The following is a 21,194-nucleotide window of genomic DNA, read 5'->3' on the forward strand; positions in this document are numbered from 1 at the left end:
AAAGCACTCATAGAAGGCATAGGTAAACTGTAAAATGATCCTGTAACCCTTTAGAAGGCATTTGAAAATGTCTCTCTTCAAATATATCTAATGTGTCTCAGATGGAAATATATAATGAACACTTGACTATAAGTAGTTTAATTCATTAGGGAAGAAACCAAGACAATAGCAATGGCATTCTAGAAAATCTTTGATTTAAAATATCATGTAGAGATATCCGGAGAAGCAATTGTTAGTGGAGATAGAGAAAGAAAGACATAATCTTTGAGATAATGTTCACAGATATTTTTTTTATATTTTTGTCAGACAAAAATCATTTGTAATGTACCGATCTTCTCCAAAATAACAAATCAAAAAACCATGAAATGATAAACATTAGCATGTACTTGATAAACCCCGATACTACTATTATTAAATAATTGTCAAAGCTAGGTCTGTGAGACAAAGCTCTGCATAAAGAGATTTTTATAAGATTTAAATTAAAATAGAAGCTTAAAAAGACAAAAAAAGGGAAGAAAAGCAAATAATTGGATACTCTGCTTCTTTATTCACTACTGACATCATGTTGATCGTATGGGACCATGAGTCTTTGAAACAGGTGTCACTCTTAGGATCATTTTAGTTTAGAAGTAGCGTCCCTGGGGAGCTGAGAAATTAAAGAAATCTAGTGTGTCTGTATGGGATCCTCTTGAGTCCTTCCTATGCACTAATGAATCCAAATTTTATGTCTTCCTGAGATACTATTTATTAAATGATGATCGGAAGAGGCTAGCGGTGTTTATGTTCCACCTGGCCCTTCAACATCTGTCACCACGGTATGGGTCATGACAATTCTTGCGACTATTTTTAGCCATAAAGTTCTTTGGTGAATCACAAGGGCCAGGATCTTTTTCCTTACCATACCTCATTTAATCTAAAGAAATTTTGCTTGTAATTAGCATTTTATATGAAGATTTTCCTTAAGTCCACATGATTCACTTAGCAAGTCTCCCTTCAAAAGTTTTATCTTCAGAGAGTCCAGTTAGGACAACTCAGTCTGTGATACCCACTCCTGACACCCTGCTGCTCATGGTTCTGTCGTCTACCCTCCTTACTTTGGTTTTCTTCACGGCCCTGTCCATTGTACTTTGCATACATTGCTCTTGTTTGTCTATAGTTTGTGGGCTAGGTTCCCTACTAGAAATTGAGTTTCTGAGAAACAGTATTCTGTTTAGGTAAATATATTTGAGGGATATATCCCCAGGTTATGGAACTATCTAGTACAAAGAAGTATTTGCTGATGGAAAAGTGAGTATATTGGGATTACTTTTAATATTATAAATGTTAAAAATATCTGAAGGCTGTGGATCTCTGTATCTTCTTCTATTAGTTACAGAATAAAGGCACTCTGATGATAATTAGGATAGTCACAAACCTGATTATGAGGGAAGGGCACCCTCTCCACTATTGCTAGGGTCTTAGCTGGGGTCTACTTTGTAGATTCCTTTATCTATAGATAGAGAGCCTACATGAGAACTGACCTAGGCCCTCTGCATGTGTGTGACAGTTGTGTAGCTTGGTCTGTATGTGGGACTAACATTAGGATCAGGAATTGTCCCTTGTGCTTGAGCTGACTTTTGGGAACATATTTCTCATGCTGGGTTGCCTCACCCAGCCTTGATGCAGAAAGCTTGTTTCTTACTCAAATTGATATGCCATGCTTTGTTGATGCCCATTAGAGGCCTGCCCCTTTCTGAATGGAGACAGAGGAGGAGTGGATGGGGGAAAAGGGAAGGAAGGAAAGGGGAAAATAGGGAAGGGAACTGTGGTCAGAATGTAAAATAAATGAAAAAAATTAATTAATAAAAAATACATGAAAGCCAGGTGTTTCCACCATGGACTTCTGTTCTCTCTCAGATTCCAGTTGGAATTTCAATGAAATGGACTTCTCAGCCATTGTTGTTGTGGTGATGATGGTGTTTTACATATCTAACAGATTAATCTGTATCCCTGTGATTCACATCACTTCTCCGCCTAGAATCTTCCCTTTATTACAATCCATTACAGTCAGAATGCTAGTTAGAGTGTCTTGACTGACATTTAATGCCTGTGAAAAGTTCCCTGGCTTTCAGTATTTTACCTAAACTGCTGTCTTCTCCTGCTTTTGTTTATGTATGTGCTACTCCTTTGAAGTTTCTTCTGGACCATTTTTTTTTATTTTTTATTTTTTTATTTTATTTTTTTAACTTTTTTTTTTATTGAGAAAAGAGAAAAAAAAAACAAATTTCCTCCTCCTCCCAGCCTCCCATTTCCCTCCCCCTCCTCCTACCCTTCTCCCCCTCCCCCCACTCCTCTCCCCCTCCCTCTCCAGCCCAAAGAGCAGTCAGATTTCCCTGCCCTGTGGTAAGTCCTAGGTCCTCCCCCCTCCGTGCATTTCTAGGAAGGTGAACATCCAAACTGGCTAGGCTCCCACAAAGCCAGCACATTACGTAGGTTCAAAACCCCGTGCCATTGTCCTTGGGTTCTCATCAGCCCTCATTGTTGGCCATGCTCAGAGAGTCCAGTTTTATCCCATGCTTTTCAGTCACAGTCCAGCTGGCCTTGGTGATCTCCCAATAGATCAGCTCCACTGTCTCAGTGGGTGGGTGCTCCCCTCGTGGTCCCGACTTCTTTGCTCATGTTCTCCCTCCTTCTGCTCCTCATCGGGACCTTGGGAGCTCAGTCCAGTGCTCCAGTGTGGGTCTCTGTCTCTGTCTCCATCCATCACCAGATGAAGGTTCTATGATGATATGCAAGATATTCGTCAGTATTGCTCTAGGATAGGGTCATTTCAGGTTCCCCATCCTCAGCTGCCCAAGGAACTAACTGGGGACCTCGGCTTGGGTATCTGGGAGCCACTCTAGGTTCAAGTCTCTTGCCAACCCTAAGGTGGCTCCCTTAACTAAGAACCGTGCTTCCGTGCTCCCCCATCCAACCTTCCTTCATCCCAATCCTCCCCCTTTCCCAAGCCCCCCCCTATTCTCCCCCTCTCCCCCCTCTCTCCCCATCTCCCCTTACCCCCATCCCACCCCACCCCCAAGATCTCAATTTTCTCCCCGGCCATTTTGTCTATTCCCATAGCCAAGAGGACAACTATATGCTTTTCCTTTGGTTCACCTTCTTACTTAGCTTCTTTGGGATCACCAAGTGTAGACTCCGTGACCCTTGTTTATGGCTAGAGACCAATTATGAGTGAGTACATCCCATGTTCATCTTTTTGGCTCTGGGATACCTCACTCAGGATAGTGTTTTCTATTTCCATCCATTTGCATGCAAAATTCGAGAAGTCATTGTTTTTTACCGCAGCATAGTACTCTAATGTGTAGATATTCCACACTTTCTTCATCCATTCTTCCATTGAAGGGCATCTAGGTTGTTTCCAGGTTCTGGCTATTACAAATAAGAATGCTTACTGTGATCATATTCATTTATGTTATTTTTCTGGAGTATATTGCATTCTGACATTTTATAAATATTTGTTATATACATTTATTGAGTCATTACTAGCTCCTACATATCTTAAATAAGAGCAGGACAATTAGCATCACTATCATTAATAAAAATGAGTAAGAGAATTAAGAATTTTGGCTGACTTCCTTGAGCAGTTAGTAAAATCCATTCCTCCATTTCTGGGGTAATTGGCCTTATGCAGATGCTCACACCAAGAACGTATTTGAGAATAAACAAGATGAGTTTAGCTCAGACCTAAGCTATGTGCTTGTACAAGAGAGCCACTGTACCTGATGTTATTACAGCAGCTCTCGGAGCCCTGAGGTGAGTCATCCCAGAGTCAAGACATCCAACATCTAACTGTGGCTTCCAAACAAATTGTCAGGCACACACATGAAAACTACAGGGGAAAAAATGTATGCTGTGTCTTTGAGTAGAGAAAATAACAATTTGGGTTTTTTTTTTAATAAGTTAGAGGTTTGTTTTGAATTAGCTATGTGGGAAAAAGGCCAGCTATAACTCACGATCACAAGCAAATTATCATCCTGATTTTTCTTTTTTAATATTTAGAGTAGTTGAATATGATAAAACATAAACATAAAGCATGCAATGTGGTAAATTCTGATTAATGTCCTCTCATGTAATTATCTTAATAATAAAGGCATGCAACTTCTGAGACTATAGACAAGTTTGTTTAAAATGTTATTTTTCAAATTTACTTGTGTTTAAGTGAGTGAGTTGTTTCTGGATTTTTATGACTTGAAATACTTGTATAGATTACTGTAAGCAGCAAAACAATCATGATACAGATAATTTTCATTATTCCTCCAGGAAGTTCTGCCCTACTCGTGCACACAGCTAAGCCTCCTGCTCACCAATGTGTTCTGTATCCAAAGTATGGTCCTTTCTAGAATGTTGTATAAATGGAATCATACAGAGTCTGCCCTGTAGACATCATGCTTCTTCAGTACATTGTATTTGATATTAAATTTAGTTTTGGAGGCTATTTACCATCCTCTACAAAACCATCACTTCATCACTTTCTTTTTTGGGCTGAGTGAGAAGAGAGTTGATTTCATGGATCAACCATTTTGTTTATTTCTTCTCCTTTTGAAGGACATTTGACTGAGTTTGGTCAGTTATGAATAAAACTACCACAAACATTGCATCTAACATTTTTGAATGTTCCTAAACAAATTCTCTTGTGTCTTTTTTTATACACAATAATGAGATGAGAACCACATTTTTTTAATCTACTGAAAAAAAAATGTGGTTTTAGGTAAGTCTATCTATCTCTCTCTCTCTCTCTCTCTCTCTCTCTTTCTCTAAGTAGTACTTCGCCTTGCCCCATCACCTACAGCCACAGAAGTAGTACCTACAGCTGATCACCAGTACCTGATTGCAATGTTTTAACTTTGGGACTGTTAGCACCATATGTACAGATCATGTGATCTGGTGTGAAGAACACTGTAAGCAAATTCAACAAACTTCGAATTTTAAATTCATTTATTTGTTTGGCTCTATGTAAAACCATCCCATCTGGGATAGATAAATGGCTCAGCCAATAAGACCACTTGCTGCTCATGAAGAGCACCCGAGTTTGTTCCCATCACCCATGTCAGACAACTTACAAATGCCAGCAATTCCAGTTCCAAATCCAGTGTCCTATTCTTGGCTTCTGTTAGCACTTACACACAAGTGCACAAACACACACAGACACATACATATAAAAAAGAAAAAAATCTTCTAAAGTACTCTCTACACTCTTTGTGTGCTTTGAGATGGAGAGTTGTGAGCTGTAGGCAGATTCCAGATTGCCATTATTTAATTTTTATTTATTTTTGATGTGACTATTATCAAAGTGAGTAGTTCTACCCATTCCACCCTTTCTGGAGCAAAGAACATGTTTTCTCCTAACTAGGCCATCAGAGTGAACGAAGTTATAATTTTGCAGTGACAGAGAAAATAGGTCTGAGCATCAAATTAAGGACTCAGAAGGGTTTCTCATCACGATAGGACAGAACTGACTTCTTATTATCATCTTAGAGTTCTTCTAGAACATGAAAGTTAAATTTATCATTGATTCATTGGCTTAATAACTTTAAAGAGATACTTTTCAAATGCCTGCTCTGTGCTATATATTGATATCTGAATGTGTTATTGAAACTTTTTTTCGTTCCCAAACAGGTGCTAATTTTACAGCTCGATCCAAGACCTTTGCTGTCTTACCAGTGGCCCACAAAGAGAGATCCACTATTATCCTGGCCTTGTCCCTGTCCTCAGTGGTGTCATGGCTGACTCTGAGCTGTCTCATATGCTGCTGGTTCCGGAAAAACAAAAATAGAAGTATGTAGTTCAGAGGAGGGGATTGATGAAAATGTCTGAAGTAATCATGGATAATATATTAATGATTTATCTGTCTTCAAAAGAAATTTTATGTCATTTTGTGATTTATACAACTACATGGAATCTACTGTTTCAATTAATATAATAAAGATGGGCAGTGCCTGATCTTTAATATTAACAATTATATTAAGTTATTACATTTATTGATCAGGTTCTAAGTGCGTTAGATCAATAAGTTTATTAATTCCTTAAACAACTTATTGGCAGAGGTAGTGATTATTATTCCCACAATCTAGGTATTGAAGAGTGATATCCAGTAAGGGTAAGTAACTTGTGTATTATCACACACCACAGAAAAACCATGTGGCTTGGCTGTACAATCTCATCTTTGCAAGTGACGCTATCAGAGACGTTAAAGAGCTGGGTTAGGGATGCAGCTTGCAACATACAATGGTGGCCTAGCGTGGAGGAAGCCCTGAGTTTGATTCTGAGAACCTCATACTACTGGGCACAGTGTGTTACATCTAAAACCCCAGTTCTCACATTCCTGAGGTGGAGACAAAGCATCAGATGTCCAAGGTCACACTTCGGTACATAGCCTTCCGACTGTGTTGGGTACGTAGCTGCGAGAGTCAAAGAAGAAAACCACAGAGGCAAATTCTCTGGAAGGAGGAAAGTCAGTGTGGGTGAGAAGATACAAAAACCATGTACCTCCTCGATGATTTCCCCAGAAGCAGAATGTCATGTTTGTAAGTTAATACACACTCTGAGGGGAGTCTTGGATGCAGCTTCTTATCGTTCTTCTCCTGTTAAGGCAAGAAAGACAGGGAAAGGAGGCAGATAAGTTATTGAAAAATCCCTTCCTGACACCCAAACCTCACACTGTGTACCTCTGAGTATCCGGAAAAAACAGTAGTGATGTAAGCTGCCAGCATGAAACCTCAACCTTAAGCAGTGATTACCTAAAAAGTTTAACGATAAGTAAAGGCTACAGGAAAAGATTCAAATACAGGAACCCCATGGGATGTAGCCAGGCCTTATTACTAAGATGGCCACTGTGTTTGGTCTTTCAAGGGCTATTTCAGAGAAGGCCAGCATTAATTGATAAATATCATATCTGACAGCATTCAGTCTGAGACCCTGTCTCTCTATCCTGGTGACCAGGACTGGATTAGCTACTAGCAAAATCTTCATCCTCTAAAAGGGAGTACAGTCCCAAAGGGGTTCTGAACTGTATTGCCTGTAATGTGTTGAACTGCTGTTTTTATTTTGTTTAGTGTTTAAGCCTGCAGTTAGTTCTACCTACAGTTGTGCGTATTTATGTGTCTATGTGTGTATTTGTGTATGTGAGCATGTTTTGAGTATGTATGTGTGTACATGTGTATATGAGTGAGGATGTGTGTTTGTGTATGTATGTGTATGTTTGCGTATGTTTCCATGTGTATGTGTGTTCTTGTAGCTACGTATGCATGTGTGTTTGTGGAATATATGTTGAGCGTATATATTTATATATGATATTTTCTGGTTTTAACGTAGATTATCATGTTCTTTTATGTCATGTGATCCTGTGAAGTAGGTTGTATAATTCTCACTCTAAATTTAATACCTAGTTCCACTAGCCACTCGCAAGCCATTCACTAAGCCTTGCCAATCTTATCACTCAGTTCTAGAAGTAGCTTCTTCCTACAGTTATCAGTATATAAGTTGTCCATCCTAGTCCCTTTCTGTTCATTAAACCTGTAAATATCTGTGGATACATTTTTCTGTAGTACATTTTATGTTTCTAGGAGGTTATAGACATGTTTGAAAATTATGAAACGCTTGAAAGGACCTTTAGTGAAGATTACAGTCGTTAATCTAAAGTGCTTCCTTATATAATAGGCATTTTGTGCTTTTTGAACCTAAAATTAACAATCATTAATTTCTTACAATAGAGATGTGCTCTTTCTCAACATTCTAGGAGAACATAATTCTCCGACTTAATGATACATTTAGTTTTTAATTCTGCTTTGTCTCATTGGATTGTGATTAATTACTGAGAAGCTAAGCAGTTTTTTTCTGTATGTGCTCTATCCATCAGTATTTCCATGTAAGAAGTTAGAACAGAGTATTTAAATGTTACCAATTAATTTACACAAGCATGTATTGCTTATAAATGTAATTAACCTTTGTTTTTAAAATACTGAGTGTTCAAAACATAGTGAAAACTGTTGCATTCTTCTAAGCCCCTCTAGTGGCTTCCTAATTAGACTCTCCAGCCACTGCAGTGTTAGTGGAATGATGGGCATATTTATGCTGAACTTGATGAAGACAACCAGCCTCACACAGACAAAGAATAAGAAAGAATCATAGTCGACTTTGGGGCGTTAGATACACTTTTATCACATATCTAAACTTGACAAAGTGAGGTTTTTTTGTGTCTTTTGATGTCCATTTTAAAGTACTTTTTGTGTTTTATTACATGAAAGAAAGTAGTCTCCTTTGCAGTTTATTCTTTTTCTTATACTTTAAATGGCTTTTACCCATGCATGAGTTTGAAATATTATGCCATGACCCCATGAATATCATTTTAGTAATTCAGGCAGGCTTTTAAATGTTGACAAATTTTATTCCACAAATTAGAAAGAATTTTTGTTAATATCATCATGAATCATGAAGATTTCGAAATTGTGGAGCTGGAGAGATTATTCAGAAGCTTAGAGCACACACTTTTCTTGCAAAGGACTCAAGTTTGTTGCTCAGCACCTACAGCAGGCAACTAGAAATTGCCTGTAACTCTAGCTCGAAGGGATCCAATGTCTTTGGTCTCTTTATACACCTGTACATAGCCACATACAGATAAATAAACATACACAAAATTTAAAATGATATAAATATTATAAATGGATTCTAAATCTGTAAAATTCCTAGCTATTGATGCATTTCCCAGAACTTGAAGTGTCCAGTGCACTTTGAATTTTCACACTGACAACTGATATAATAGCAAATCACAATTGATTTATAAATCTTCTAACTTCTAAAGTATGCAGAATTTGTTTTCTGGTGATTCTTTCTAATTGTTTGAGTAAAAATTGTGTTTTGTACAACATCAGCTAGTTCAGCCTGAAGTTCAACCATGCAGTTCTGTTTCCTTTAGAGAATTCTTTCTATGCATTTTGTATTGCATTTTTATTTGTGCATGCATGTATGTGTGTGTGTTCATGCGTACTCACACACGCATATTTGTATGTGGAAGTATCAGGGTAGACCACCCATGGGGAACATGTGGAAATCCTAGAACCTCCTATGTACGTCTTCACTTTCCACCTTGTCTTAGACAGGATCTCTTATTGCCGGCCACTGGGTCTGCTGAGCCATCTGGCCTGTTGCCTTCCTGAAAGTCTCCTGTTTCCATCTCATATCTTAATGTAGGAGTGTAGACATTCCATATATGCGATTACATGTCCTGCTTTTGTGGACTCTGGACATCAGAATTCACATCCTCACACTTAAGTGGCAAATGTTTTATCCTGAGCCAACTTGCCAGGCCACAGATGTATTTTAATGTTTACATTTATCTGATGAATGAAGACATCAAAATGAAGTGTCCTTTCAGTCAGGGATAGGTGGAGGATCTTATTTTCTTTTTTGAGCCCAAAGTACATATCTGCTTGTATTATGTGAATGTACCAATGTTGATTTCCTTGTTTTGCTGCTATGTTAGTCAGTTTCAGGTTACCACAATGACGTTCTTGAAACAGTTCCTTTAAAACAGGAAATGTTTGTTTATCTCATAGTTTTGAATATTAAGTATGCAGTGAGGAAGTCCTGTTAATGTGTACTGTGGTCAGGGCTGCTGATAGAGCCCATCATGATGGGAGCATATGAGGAAATGAGTGTTCACATCTGGGACAAAAAGAGAATAGGACTGGAAGTGGGGGATCAAGTCGTACAGTTCCCTTGAAGTGCATGTTCTTAGTGGTCTAAGGATGGAGGCCCCATTTATCAGCCGGTATGTGTTGACAGAGGTTCCTGTCCCACCCAGTCCCACAGCCATTAGATCCCAAAGAAACACACAAAAATCTACATTAATCATAACCTGGTTGGCCTGATAGATCAGGCTTCTTATTAACTAATTCTCACATCTTACATTTACCCATTATTCTTGTTTGATCACATGCTCATTCAGTCCCAGTCCAGCTGGCCTTGGTGAGCTCCCATTAGATCAGTCACACCGTCTCAGTGGGTGGATGCACTCCCTCACAGTCCTGACTTCCTTGCTCATGTTCTCCCTTCTTCTACTCTTCATCTTGACCTTGGGAGCTCAGTCCAGTGCTCCAATGTGGGTCTCTGTCTCTATCTCCTATCATCGCCAGATGAAAGTTCTATGGTGATATGCAAGATATTCATTAGTGTGGCTATGGGATAAGGCCAGTTCAGGCACCCTCTCCCCTGCTGCCCAAGGACCTTGCTGGGGACATCTTCTTGGACACCTGGGAACCCCTCTAGAGCCAAGTCTCTTGTCAACCCTAAAATGGCTCCCTTAATTAAGATATCTTCTTCCCTGCTCCCATATCCTCCTGGATATTGGAAGTAGACAAGATTGCTGGGCAAAAGTTGGGAGCCTGGGGCTGGGGGTGGGGTGGGAGGAAGGGAAGATGGGGAAAGAGAAGGGAGAAGGGGAGGATTGGGGAAAGCTTGGGGGAATGGGATGTTGAGATGGAGGAAGGGTGGATAAGGGAGCAGGGAATAAGATATCTTAATTAGGCCCTTCTTGTAAACAAAAAATGTCTTTTAATCTGACAAAACAACAGAAAAAAAACTTCTTTTTTCATCAATACAGAAATAAAACCTGAAGATACATCTGAATCCCAGGCTAAGGATCAAAAGAATACCCATAACTCTTCCAAACACCGAGGAGTACAAGTAAAGACAACAAAAGAAGACACCGTGATGCGGGAAGGTAAGCATGAATCAGTGAAGACGACTCTGTGTTAACAATGTTCCTCCTTCCCTGGTGTCAGGCTATGAAGGGCTTTAGTTTACAGCCCCTTCTTTGTTTTTTCATTACTTTTTCTTAATTAAATAATAACCCAGTCCAGGAAGACACAGGTACTCGCATTCACTCAGCTAGTAGCCACTTATTCGAACTGACATTTATATATCTTTTCGTAGAAAAAGATTATTGGTTTCACATTTGAGTTTGTTTAGCAGAGAGAAGGGAAAGCCAGGGTATAGGCGTATAATCTTCCCCTTAGCTGTTGCAAAGCTGCCAATTTGGCAACATTATTGAGTTTGGAAAAGCAGAGAGTGTAGTTGCCAAATGCCCACTGTGCAAATTAGATTTAGTGTAGAACCCTCAAGAAGTGAGTCAGTATTGCTTAACCCTGCTTTGTTGTTTCTTGGTACTGTTAGCAGCGTGTATCATTTGCTGTGCTGTGGTATGTGTTCGTACTTGTCCCACAGCTAAGTTACCATTAGAACTGATATAAAGCAGAGAAAGTGAAGCCATTGCCTCAACTGAGTGTCTGGCTTTTAGCCTACTAAGGGCGCACAATGGGAATACAGTAACCAGAGCATATGAGCTTGCCAAGTATGAACACTGTGTATGAAAAATATTCACATAGTTTCCATGACTCTGAAACATTTTAAAACATATGTTCTAAATAGAAAAACAAGTCTAGTTTTCCTAGGAGTCAAATAACATGTTTTCTAGTAGGAAAGGATTACCAGTTCTATAGTTCTGAGTTCATTTTGACCAAAATCTGTCAGTCTGAAATTCTATTTGAGTGAGCTATTCAGTTGTGTGCTTGCAGGTGAGTGTAGCACAAACAACAAAAACCCAGACACAGATATTGGGGTTCAGTTTAAAGATCAGGAAAGCAAAGCAGCCAAACACTAGAGATGCGTTTTGCCTCTGCCAAATCTTCATACTAAAAGCACAAGACTCTGTCTCCACGAATCCTCAAACTCTACACTCCGGTTAGTTCCTGTCCCTTCCCCTTTATATTCCTCTCTCTGCCTAGCCATATCACTCTTATCTCCACCTCGCTAGTGCTGGGATACTAGTTTTAAAGGTGTGAACCACCACAGCTGGATCTGTTTCTAGATCGATCTTGTGTAGCCCAGGGTAGCCTTGAACTCACAAAGATCCACCTGCTTCTGTCTCCCTAGTCATGGGATTAAAAGTATTTACCACCCTTCCCGGGCCTGTATGGTTGACTAGTGTGGCTGTTTTACCCTCTGATCTTCAGGCAAGCTTTACTTGTTAGAGCAAAAATAATATACCACTCTAGGTCAGCACATGTGTGTGTCCATGTGTGTGCTTACACATACACAGACAAGCTTTTTTGAATGTTCCATTTCCCATGAAGGAAATATAATATTTAATTTTTCAAAAGTAGCCAGCTATATAGCACAGTCTTTTAAACTATTCTACATAATGATAAAAATGATAATGAAAATTAATAATAAAAATAATAATAATAGGAAGTAGGAGGGAACTGGGGATGTGCTAGTATAAAGAATGCAGCGACGAAAAAGAACACAAGAATTCTTTGTGATCCCAAGCCATACGGATCTGGGGTACTACCCACCTCTTGGATGGGAAAGTCTCTTGTTCTCTATTGCACGCAGCTCAGGGTTCTGTTTGAAACTGCCTTCTGACTCTATCACCTCCTCTTTAGCCACTGACTGGGACCATGCTGTGGTTGCACCTATCCTAATATGGTCATCTACATGGCTCATAGTCTCCTTGCTTAAATTAATATTTTAAACACTCCACAATGCCTGGGTTTTATGGGGCAGCTTATTAATAAGTTAACATGAATGAGACAAGGAATGGGACTTTTGGGGATCAGTTTAGACTGAAGAGATGGGATTGAAGAAGTCATTTTATTAGGACATCCAAATTAAAAAGAAATGTGTTGTCTGAGTCCTCCATGAGGACCATCCTAGGTTTGTTTCCTTATCTTCCAAGTGTTTTCTGGATTATAAAAACAAAACTGCCTAATTATTAAAAGCTTTAAATAATTTGTTTTTTTCCATGATTTACATGACATTTTAGTTTTCCTTTTCCCTCTGTGTTTTTAAACTTTAGGCATTTACTAATAAAGTGGTTGATTTTCTCACCTACCATTGCCTTCCTTCAGGAACAACTAACTCCTTTAGCACTGGAGATCATGTCGATGGTAGGGGTGAGTTTAGATATAAAACTCATTATGTCACCGGGCAGTGATGGCGCACGCCTTTAATCCCAGCACTTGGGAGGCAGAGGCAGGCAGATCTCTGTGAGTTCGAGGCCAGCCTGGTCTACAAGAGCTAGCTCCAGGAGAGGAACCAAAAAGCTACGGAGAAACCCTGTCTGGAAAATAAAAAAAAAAAAACTCATCATGTCACCACTACTAACATAAATGTTATGGATGCAAGAGTGGAAAAAGGGGTGAAGTGTGAAGATGGAGCTCGCAAAACGCACTGCTACCAAGAGGTTCGACACACCGACACTCTTTCCAAGTTCATCTATAAGTCTTCTCTTCTACTCCTCAGACTTAACGGGTTCTTCTTGTCAGGTGGGGGAGCAGAAGAATGTGACAAGCGAGGGAACAGAACCACAGAGTCGAACAGATTGGGTTTGGTTCTGAATATACCCTTTGACAGACTTTCTGTCCTCAAACTTAGCAACTAGCTTCCCGAAGCCTTACAGTTTCTAAATTTGTAGAATTGTCATAATAATACTCTGCACAGTTAGTTTGTTACACAGATTCTATATCAATTTAGAAAATTAGCGTCAACAAAGATCACAGGACAAATCATAGCACACAGTGAGTTAACCATGTGCTATGCATTGTTGGGGATTCTCATCACTATGCAGCGTTCACTGAACTAACTGAACTATGAGAGCCTAACTCCTTCTTAGTTTGCTCATAAACTCTGCCCATTGAGACAATAGGTGATATGCATTATTCTTCATACAGCTTTCTCTAAGTTCTTCCTTTGAATAAAAAGGGAATGTTTTCTGTATTGGATTAAGACACACTGAATGTGTGCCTTCATTATAACACCTATGGCCTTGAGAAATGCTTTGTAGGAGTGACTGTCTCATCCATAGAAATCTGGTCCCCTAGATATGGTGACTCACTTATCATAGTCTTAGAGAGAAGTGTCTCAGTGGTAAAACTAATGGAAGTATGATCCAGTCATTCCCTCCGTGCCAGAATTCTGGGGAAGGTTAGTTACATTTGCTTTGAAGGACATTTGCAATGTGCGGAGAAAATTTCTCACCAGGCCTTAGGAAAAGGCAGAACACTGTTGGTAGTGTATAGAGACCAAGAGTACTAGAATGTTATGTAATTCCTGGTGTCAAGCCCATAACAGAAGCTATCTGGTTCAATACGGCAAGAGCATCTTTGCTAGACTGGGGTGAGAACCCAGTAGAATGAATGATGAGTGACGTTTAGTGTTCCTCTCACCATAATTAAATATTAATTACAGCATCATATCTACTAAATACTAACTTATACATTTTTTGTGTAATTTCAAGGAGATGTTATTTGGTCCCCTGTCTTACATCAAAAATTCTAACATTTTGTGGGCCCAATTTTAGGGACAATCAAAGAGGGATTTCAGTCAATAAGTATAAAGAAATCACAACAAACTACAGAATGTAGATATGGAACTAGGTGCTAAGGTGAAAAAGAGCATTGTCTCAAGTGACATAGCTAGCCCCTCTAGGTCCTGAATTGTATTATACTGTTTCAAATCTCATTTGTTAGGGGCCTGGTTGTCCACTGTGCAGACACCAGTTTGTATAAACACCAGAGAAAGAGTCTTCCATTGCTGGGAAAGCTCAGACCTGCAGTGTGTTTTTCTGTCCTCTCGTTTTCTTAAACTGGTTAATAACACCTGAGTCTCCCAGGCGACACGCCTCAAAGTTCTGTGTCTTTCTTACATCAGTCTTCCTCACCTTCCCTCTAGCTTGACTGCTGAATTTTATCAATTTGATTTCTTTTCTTGTGCTTGATCTACTCTTCTTTTGCTTCATTTCACGATATCCTTAATACAGTCACATTTACTATCTTGCGGTCTGTGTCTTCTCTTCTCCTGCCTCTTTACCTTCAGTGACAGCGTCCTCTGTGTACAACAAAGGCCTCCCTTCCAGAATGTTCTCATATGTGTCCACATCTCTAGCTCCTCACATTTCTTCAAATTCAAAATGAAACAATGTTCACATTCCTTTATCTAGGAGTAGTTACAACACTCTTCTCTTGGCTACTTAATGCAGACTTATTTGTGTCTATCTTATCTTCTGATATAAATTTATATCTTCTCTAAGCAGAACTTTTTTACCACAGTAATTATCATATTAAAAAACATTGGAAAAGACAGGAGAGTACTTTAAGACATTTCTCTAAGCCCACAGGTAAGAGTAACTGTATTTGAAAACCATTGACTAATAGTTTCTCTATGTCACATAAAAAAGGGAGTAAATATTTCCCATTTTAAAAACATGAATAAAATCTAGTGCTTATTTTTCTAAAATAACTGTAAATACACACTAATTGAACAGTTCCGTTGCTAAAAAAAAGTTAATTTAATTAACAATAAAACTTTAGATTTTCTACTCAAATAAGGACCAAACAAGTAAATTGGTCATATCATCTTACAGCACATTTTTGACACTGGAATGTAGGCATATTAAAAAGACAATGTTGGAGACCATTTGCAGATGATGTTGGCATTTAAAGCTGATCTTTTTTTGTGTGTGTGAAGTTACCCTCCATGGTTTAGGTATTTCATAGAGCATCACAAAGTGAACTAATATAATAAGCTATTAGGTTGCACTTTGGAAGTATAATGAAGTTGGCTTTAGTATGTGGTTGGCTTTGAAGAAGATTAAAGAAAGATATGGTGAACTTATTAAAAACTATATTTTGCCAAATAGTTTGAAGAGTATATTCAGGGGTAATGACATGTTTGTAAATAGATTTAATAATTACAAAGACATATTAATTTAATTTTAACCCTTTTATACAATGTCAAGTGGCATAAGATGACTTTAAATTTCATCATAACGTATAAACCAATGAGAAAGAGCTAATCTTCTAAAATAAATTAAGTAAATTGATGACATGGGAGTGGGAATGTCATGATCTAGCAGAGAGCTGAAATTTATGTTACTATTCTTAAGATCATGTGATACTAATACTAGCGTATACTAACACAATAATGAAATTATATGTGCATATTAAACATTTGTAGGGTTAGACACATAATCTGTTAAGAGAGGAACAAAATAGAGTTGTAAAGAATGCCAGTGGTAAAGAGAAATAGAAGAGAACCAAGTACAATAACACATGTATAAAAATGACAATAAAATCCAGTTGTTTATATGTTAACATAAAAAGATTTAAAAGCAAAGCAATCTACACAAGAAACAAGTCAACTTGACTATAGTGTTTACCTAGAGCTACATTTTTTAAAAAAAATGAAACAAAAAAGAAAATTTCACAGACATATCGTAGCTGGATAAAGTATCTCCAAACCAAAAGTGTGCAGGGCACTAGGAACATTATTTTCTCTAAGTTTCTTGACTTTCTGATGAACAATGTGTTGTTTATTAAACTAAACAATAACTTCCACATAAAGGAGTATGGAATTTAAAGAGAACACAGGCAATAGTGTTTATGAACTACGTTTACATTCTGTAACATGTGGGCAAGATTCTCAACATTATTGACAAGTTAGGAGTGGATTCCTTCTACTAACTGACCTCTGCTTTAGACGCCATGAGTCTCATATAAAACAATCCTACTAAGAACTCCAGTGAGTCAACACTGAACACCATACATAAAACAGGGGTAAGAAAAAAAAGGTGAGCCTTTCAGATGAAGATAGAGAATGAGAGGACACTCGTTGCTAATGCTCATGATGTAAAACAAAAAGAAAGAAAAAATGAGTGAAGGATACTTACCAGAGCAAACTTTACAAGGGAGAGGCATAACATGTGGTTGATGTTTGAGAATGTTCTGAAAGTAAAAAAGACTAAGAGAGCTGCAGAAGTTACAGTTAACGTGCATACACTCAGAAGGTCCTCAACACATGGTGTCCTTATATTAGTAGAAGATAGATGCATCTTGCCCACAGCTTATATGTTCTCCCAGAACTTTCATCATGCCTGATAATGGATGCTAAGAAGCATTGTTGAGAAATCTGAAGTCATGTTTCCATTTTAGTGGAGACCCATGAGCAAGGCTTTTTGTGGGAAGGAGGCATGTTAATTCATATGTTTTGATACTCACTAACCTTCCTTCCCTTAAACCCAAACATTCAGCTGAATGCCTTAGGATACATATCTACTATAAATTTATTTTTTATCTAATTTGTCTGAGATCTAAGCTTCCTGTGGAGGTCCAAGATCAAAGGAGCTGATTCCTTCTGATGTCGACACTGACATATAATGTGTGCTGACTTAGTTCTGTCTGTAAGCTCACAGTGGGAGGTGGTCAGCCTCCCTGAGCTTTACACTGTGAATTTTCATTTCAGCTGGGGTGTCTGTCAGGTGTGTTGCTGATTGGAGCAGCCATGTACATAATTCATAGGCGATTTTAAAAATGTTTAGAGATCTGCAAAAAGAAAGCTAGTCTTGAATTAGTCGTTCATGAATAAACTTGAAAAACAAGAGGTCAGGGGATTTCCAAGGAAGGTCTCTCAAAACCAGACTAAGAACATCTTCAAAGGACTGAAAAAAAAAGTGACTTGTACTGTTTAATTTCTCAGGTATGATATGATAATGATTTTATCCAGGGATTAAAATTCAAAACCCATGTTTTCTTTTAAAGTCTGCATCTATATGACAATTTATTATACTTGTTCCCTGGTTATTTGCTGATTCTGGTAAACTGCCTTTTGCTTCTGGTGGGAAAAGTAGTCATGGACTTGATATCAAGTTCAGTAAAGGCTACAGGAGGGGACACAAGGACTGTGCAAAGTCAATGACAGGAAACAGCTCCTCCCTTGAAGGCATTCAGAAACCTTAGAGGAGGAATTAGCCGCCACACACGTGAAGATGGACAACAGTAGAGACCGCTACATAGACACTCTAGTCAGTGTGCATTGAACAACCAATGTAGTTGCACTGTCAAGAAACACTTCAGGTTTCCCCAAGTTCCCCCCATCCTCCCCTTCTCACTTTTCTCTCCTCATCTCCCCTTACCCCCATCCCACCCCACCCCCAAGATCCCAATTTTTTTGCCAGGTAAGTTTGTCTACTTCCCATAGCCAGGAGGATAACTATATGTTTTTCTTTGGGTTCACCTTCTTATTTAGCCTCTTTAGGATCACCAATTATAGACTCCGTGACCTTTATTTATGGCTAGAAACCAATTATGAGTGAGTACATCCCATGTTCATCTTTTTGGGTCTGGGTTACCTCACTCAGGATAGTGTTTTCTATTTCCATTCATTTGCATGCAAAATTCGAGAAGTCATTGTTTTTTACTGCAGTGTAGTACTCTAATGTGTATATATTCCACACTTTCTCCATCCATTCTTCCACCACTGAGACAGTGGGGCTGATCTATTGGGAGCTCACCAAGGCCAGATGGACTGTGACTGAAAAAGCATGGGATAAAACCGGACTCTCTGAACATGGCGAACAATGAGGGCTGATGAGAGGCCAAGGACAAAGGCACTGGGTTTTGATCCTACTTCATGTTCTGGCTTTGTAGGAGCCTACCCAGTTTGGATGTTCACCTTCCTAGACCTGGACGGAGGAGGGAGGACCTTGGACTTTCCACAGGGCAGGGAACCCTGACTGCTCTTTGGACTGGAGAGGGAGGGGGAGAAGAGTAGGGGGGAGGGGGAGGAGTGTAGGAGGAGGGGGAGGAAAATGAGAGGCTGGGAGGAGGCAGACACTTTTTTTTTCTTTTTCTCAATAAAAAATTACAAAAAATATATTGACACCATGAAAAAAAAAAAAAAAAAAAGAAACACTTCAGGAAGGATTTGTATACCTTGTGGGAAAACTAGAGTGACCAGAAAAGTTCTGTAGATCTCAGCAAGGGAATCATTCCACAGATAGGCAACTCTGGAAGATAAATGGCAGGCAACAAGATTATGGAAAGAGATAGAGGAGATATGAATAACATGTGCTTCTCAGATATTAATCTATGCACTGTGGAAATAATATGAGCTATAAGATTTCTTCTCATTTTTCCACCCTGAATAAAAAAGCATCACTCACATATTCATAGGAGCCATTCCATTTTTATGTCTTCATGTCATTTTTCAATCCACTGTTAGACTGAACTGGAGTGCTTTGTGCCCTGTTTCTTATGTTAAAATAAAGATGTGCTGTCTCCTAACACAAAACAAGGCAACTGAGGGTTGCAACTGTGTCCTGTACCAGTTAATCAATTGCCATCTGCACTGAGTGCCAAAGAGTAAAGGACTAGAGGGGAAATACAAGATAAATGGGCACTAACTACCTCCCAAGAATTTGGATAGATCTCTCATTGTTGTAAATAACAATACACATGAAAAGTAGCCATTTGCATGCACGACATTGTCCCATACATATTAGGATAGTATAAAGTTATGCAACAAGAGTCAGGAGATGCTAAGTGGTAGGATGACCATCTCACAGCCAGGTAGTAGAAGAGGATAGTGAATGAACACCCTCTAGTTTTCACTATTATATTTGCTTCTTAATTCTCTGTGGTTGTCCTAATCATTACACAGTATTGTGTAGTCTTGGCTTCACAGACGCTGTGCAGACAAATAACTGAATTTTTATATAAGGTCTGTTCCTGCTTTATTTGTTGTCTCAGAAAGTTACTTAACTTGTGTCTTAATTCCTTTACAACTAAAGCAGAGATCATAGGACCCCATACTCCAGAAAGTTGTTTTAAGGACACAATTATATGTGAAGCTAGTGTGGAACATACATTGATTTTTTATCATTGCAAATATGTGTTATTTTACATTATTAAAAAATTTGGGGAAAAATTACTGGTGTTTTTTTAAAATTCAGTTTCTTTAATACTCATGTTGGTTGACCTTAGCCTTGACTGTGATATAGATTTCAGATTTGACCCATGCTTTCAATTAAAAATACTTGTAATTTAATAACATTGTATGAGTGATTTTTTTTCTGAGAATGATATAATTGCATTTTTGTTACATGGCTAATATCAATTACAAACTGAGTATGAGGCATATTACTTTTTATGAAAAATATCTCTAAATTTATTTGGAAATTGGTGAATAGATGCCATTCAATATTTTATTCTTTGACTATGCTGCTATGATGGTCAAATATATAACTCGTGAAAGTCATGTAATCTGATTGAAAATGAAATCCATTCTTCCTTTGTGTTTCTTTTTATAGATATGAGGATGAAAGTCATGCAGGGAAGGCAGAACCAGTTTCCCCAACAGTCAATGGATGGAGTGTCCAAAAGGAACGTTAGTCGCCCTGCTGTCCCAGAGGAAGGAGCCGCTACCCCTGCCCCGAGGATTCCCAGAATCACATCCCAGGGGCTCACCTGTGTTCCAGGATCTCTTGCTCAGCAGCTGACCCTACAGGAGCCTGGGAATTGGAAGGAAGCCCAAAAGCAGTTGCTCAGATACCAGCTGGCAGGCCACAATCAGCTGCTTCTGTTATGCCCGGACCTCAGACAAGAGAGGCAGCAGGGTCAGGAGGCTAGCCAGCGGAACAAAAAGAGCAACTGCATGGGACTTTCCCCAGAGGAGGGTACTTGTGTTCCCTCTGAGGCTGTCTGCCTCCACACAGCACCACCAGAAGCTATCCAGTAACAGCTGTGAGTGTGGAACACTGTGGGTGTTTGTATGAGAAGGGAAAATGTTCAAAATTATTTCTACATGGTAAATGGGGGAGGAGCGGCCTGATCTGGTAGGGAGAATATGAACTCTCAATCTTTTGACTTTAATACGGAAGACAGTCAGATAAGGGCTTGTAGACTGAGTCTGGAACCGATTATGTCTCTTGTACCTATCATTGATCCTACCCAATTCCAACAAATAACAGGTTCGCAAACACTTGCTGATATTTTCATGAGTTCAGACTTGTTGTAATGCAGCCAACTTTATACCTGTGATATACTAAACTTCACTATTAGGAACTGAGATTTAAGATTCTATTGCAGTGAACACCCACAATGCTTCGGGGTTGTCTTGCAGAAGACTTGGATTCTGTTTAGGGAGTTGCAGTTGTGTCTACGGTGTTTGAGAACACTCAAGAGGCAGCTTGTTCCTTACTATACCAAAGCTTAGTCTCCAAGAAGGGTCAACTTCATGACTGTTATTTTTAGATTTTATTTCATTGCTTAAATTTATTCATTACTGGGAGATTTCTGCATGATAGATATCATTTGTATGTCATG

The 21,194-nt window shown here is 38.8% G+C and overlaps 1 protein-coding gene across 1 annotated transcript in view; it reads left to right on the plus strand.

Annotated features, from left to right (window-relative positions):
• Pkhd1 (PKHD1 ciliary IPT domain containing fibrocystin/polyductin) overlaps nucleotides 1-20,607 on the plus strand; it is a 443,194-nt gene extending 422,587 nt beyond the window's left edge. The window contains exons 64-66 of the mRNA XM_041656327.1: nucleotides 5,656-5,814; nucleotides 10,637-10,756; nucleotides 20,180-20,607. Of these exons, the coding sequence (XP_041512261.1) occupies nucleotides 5,656-5,814; nucleotides 10,637-10,756; nucleotides 20,180-20,607 (707 nt within the window). The remainder of the gene's footprint in view (nucleotides 1-5,655; nucleotides 5,815-10,636; nucleotides 10,757-20,179) is intronic.
• Nucleotides 20,608-21,194: the final 587 nt, after the last annotated feature.

This window comes from Microtus oregoni, unplaced genomic scaffold (genome assembly GCF_018167655.1).
Source record: "Microtus oregoni isolate MIOR12 unplaced genomic scaffold, Mior012 000007F_ref0000211, whole genome shotgun sequence".
Classification (NCBI taxonomy): domain Eukaryota; kingdom Metazoa; phylum Chordata; class Mammalia; order Rodentia; family Cricetidae; genus Microtus; species Microtus oregoni.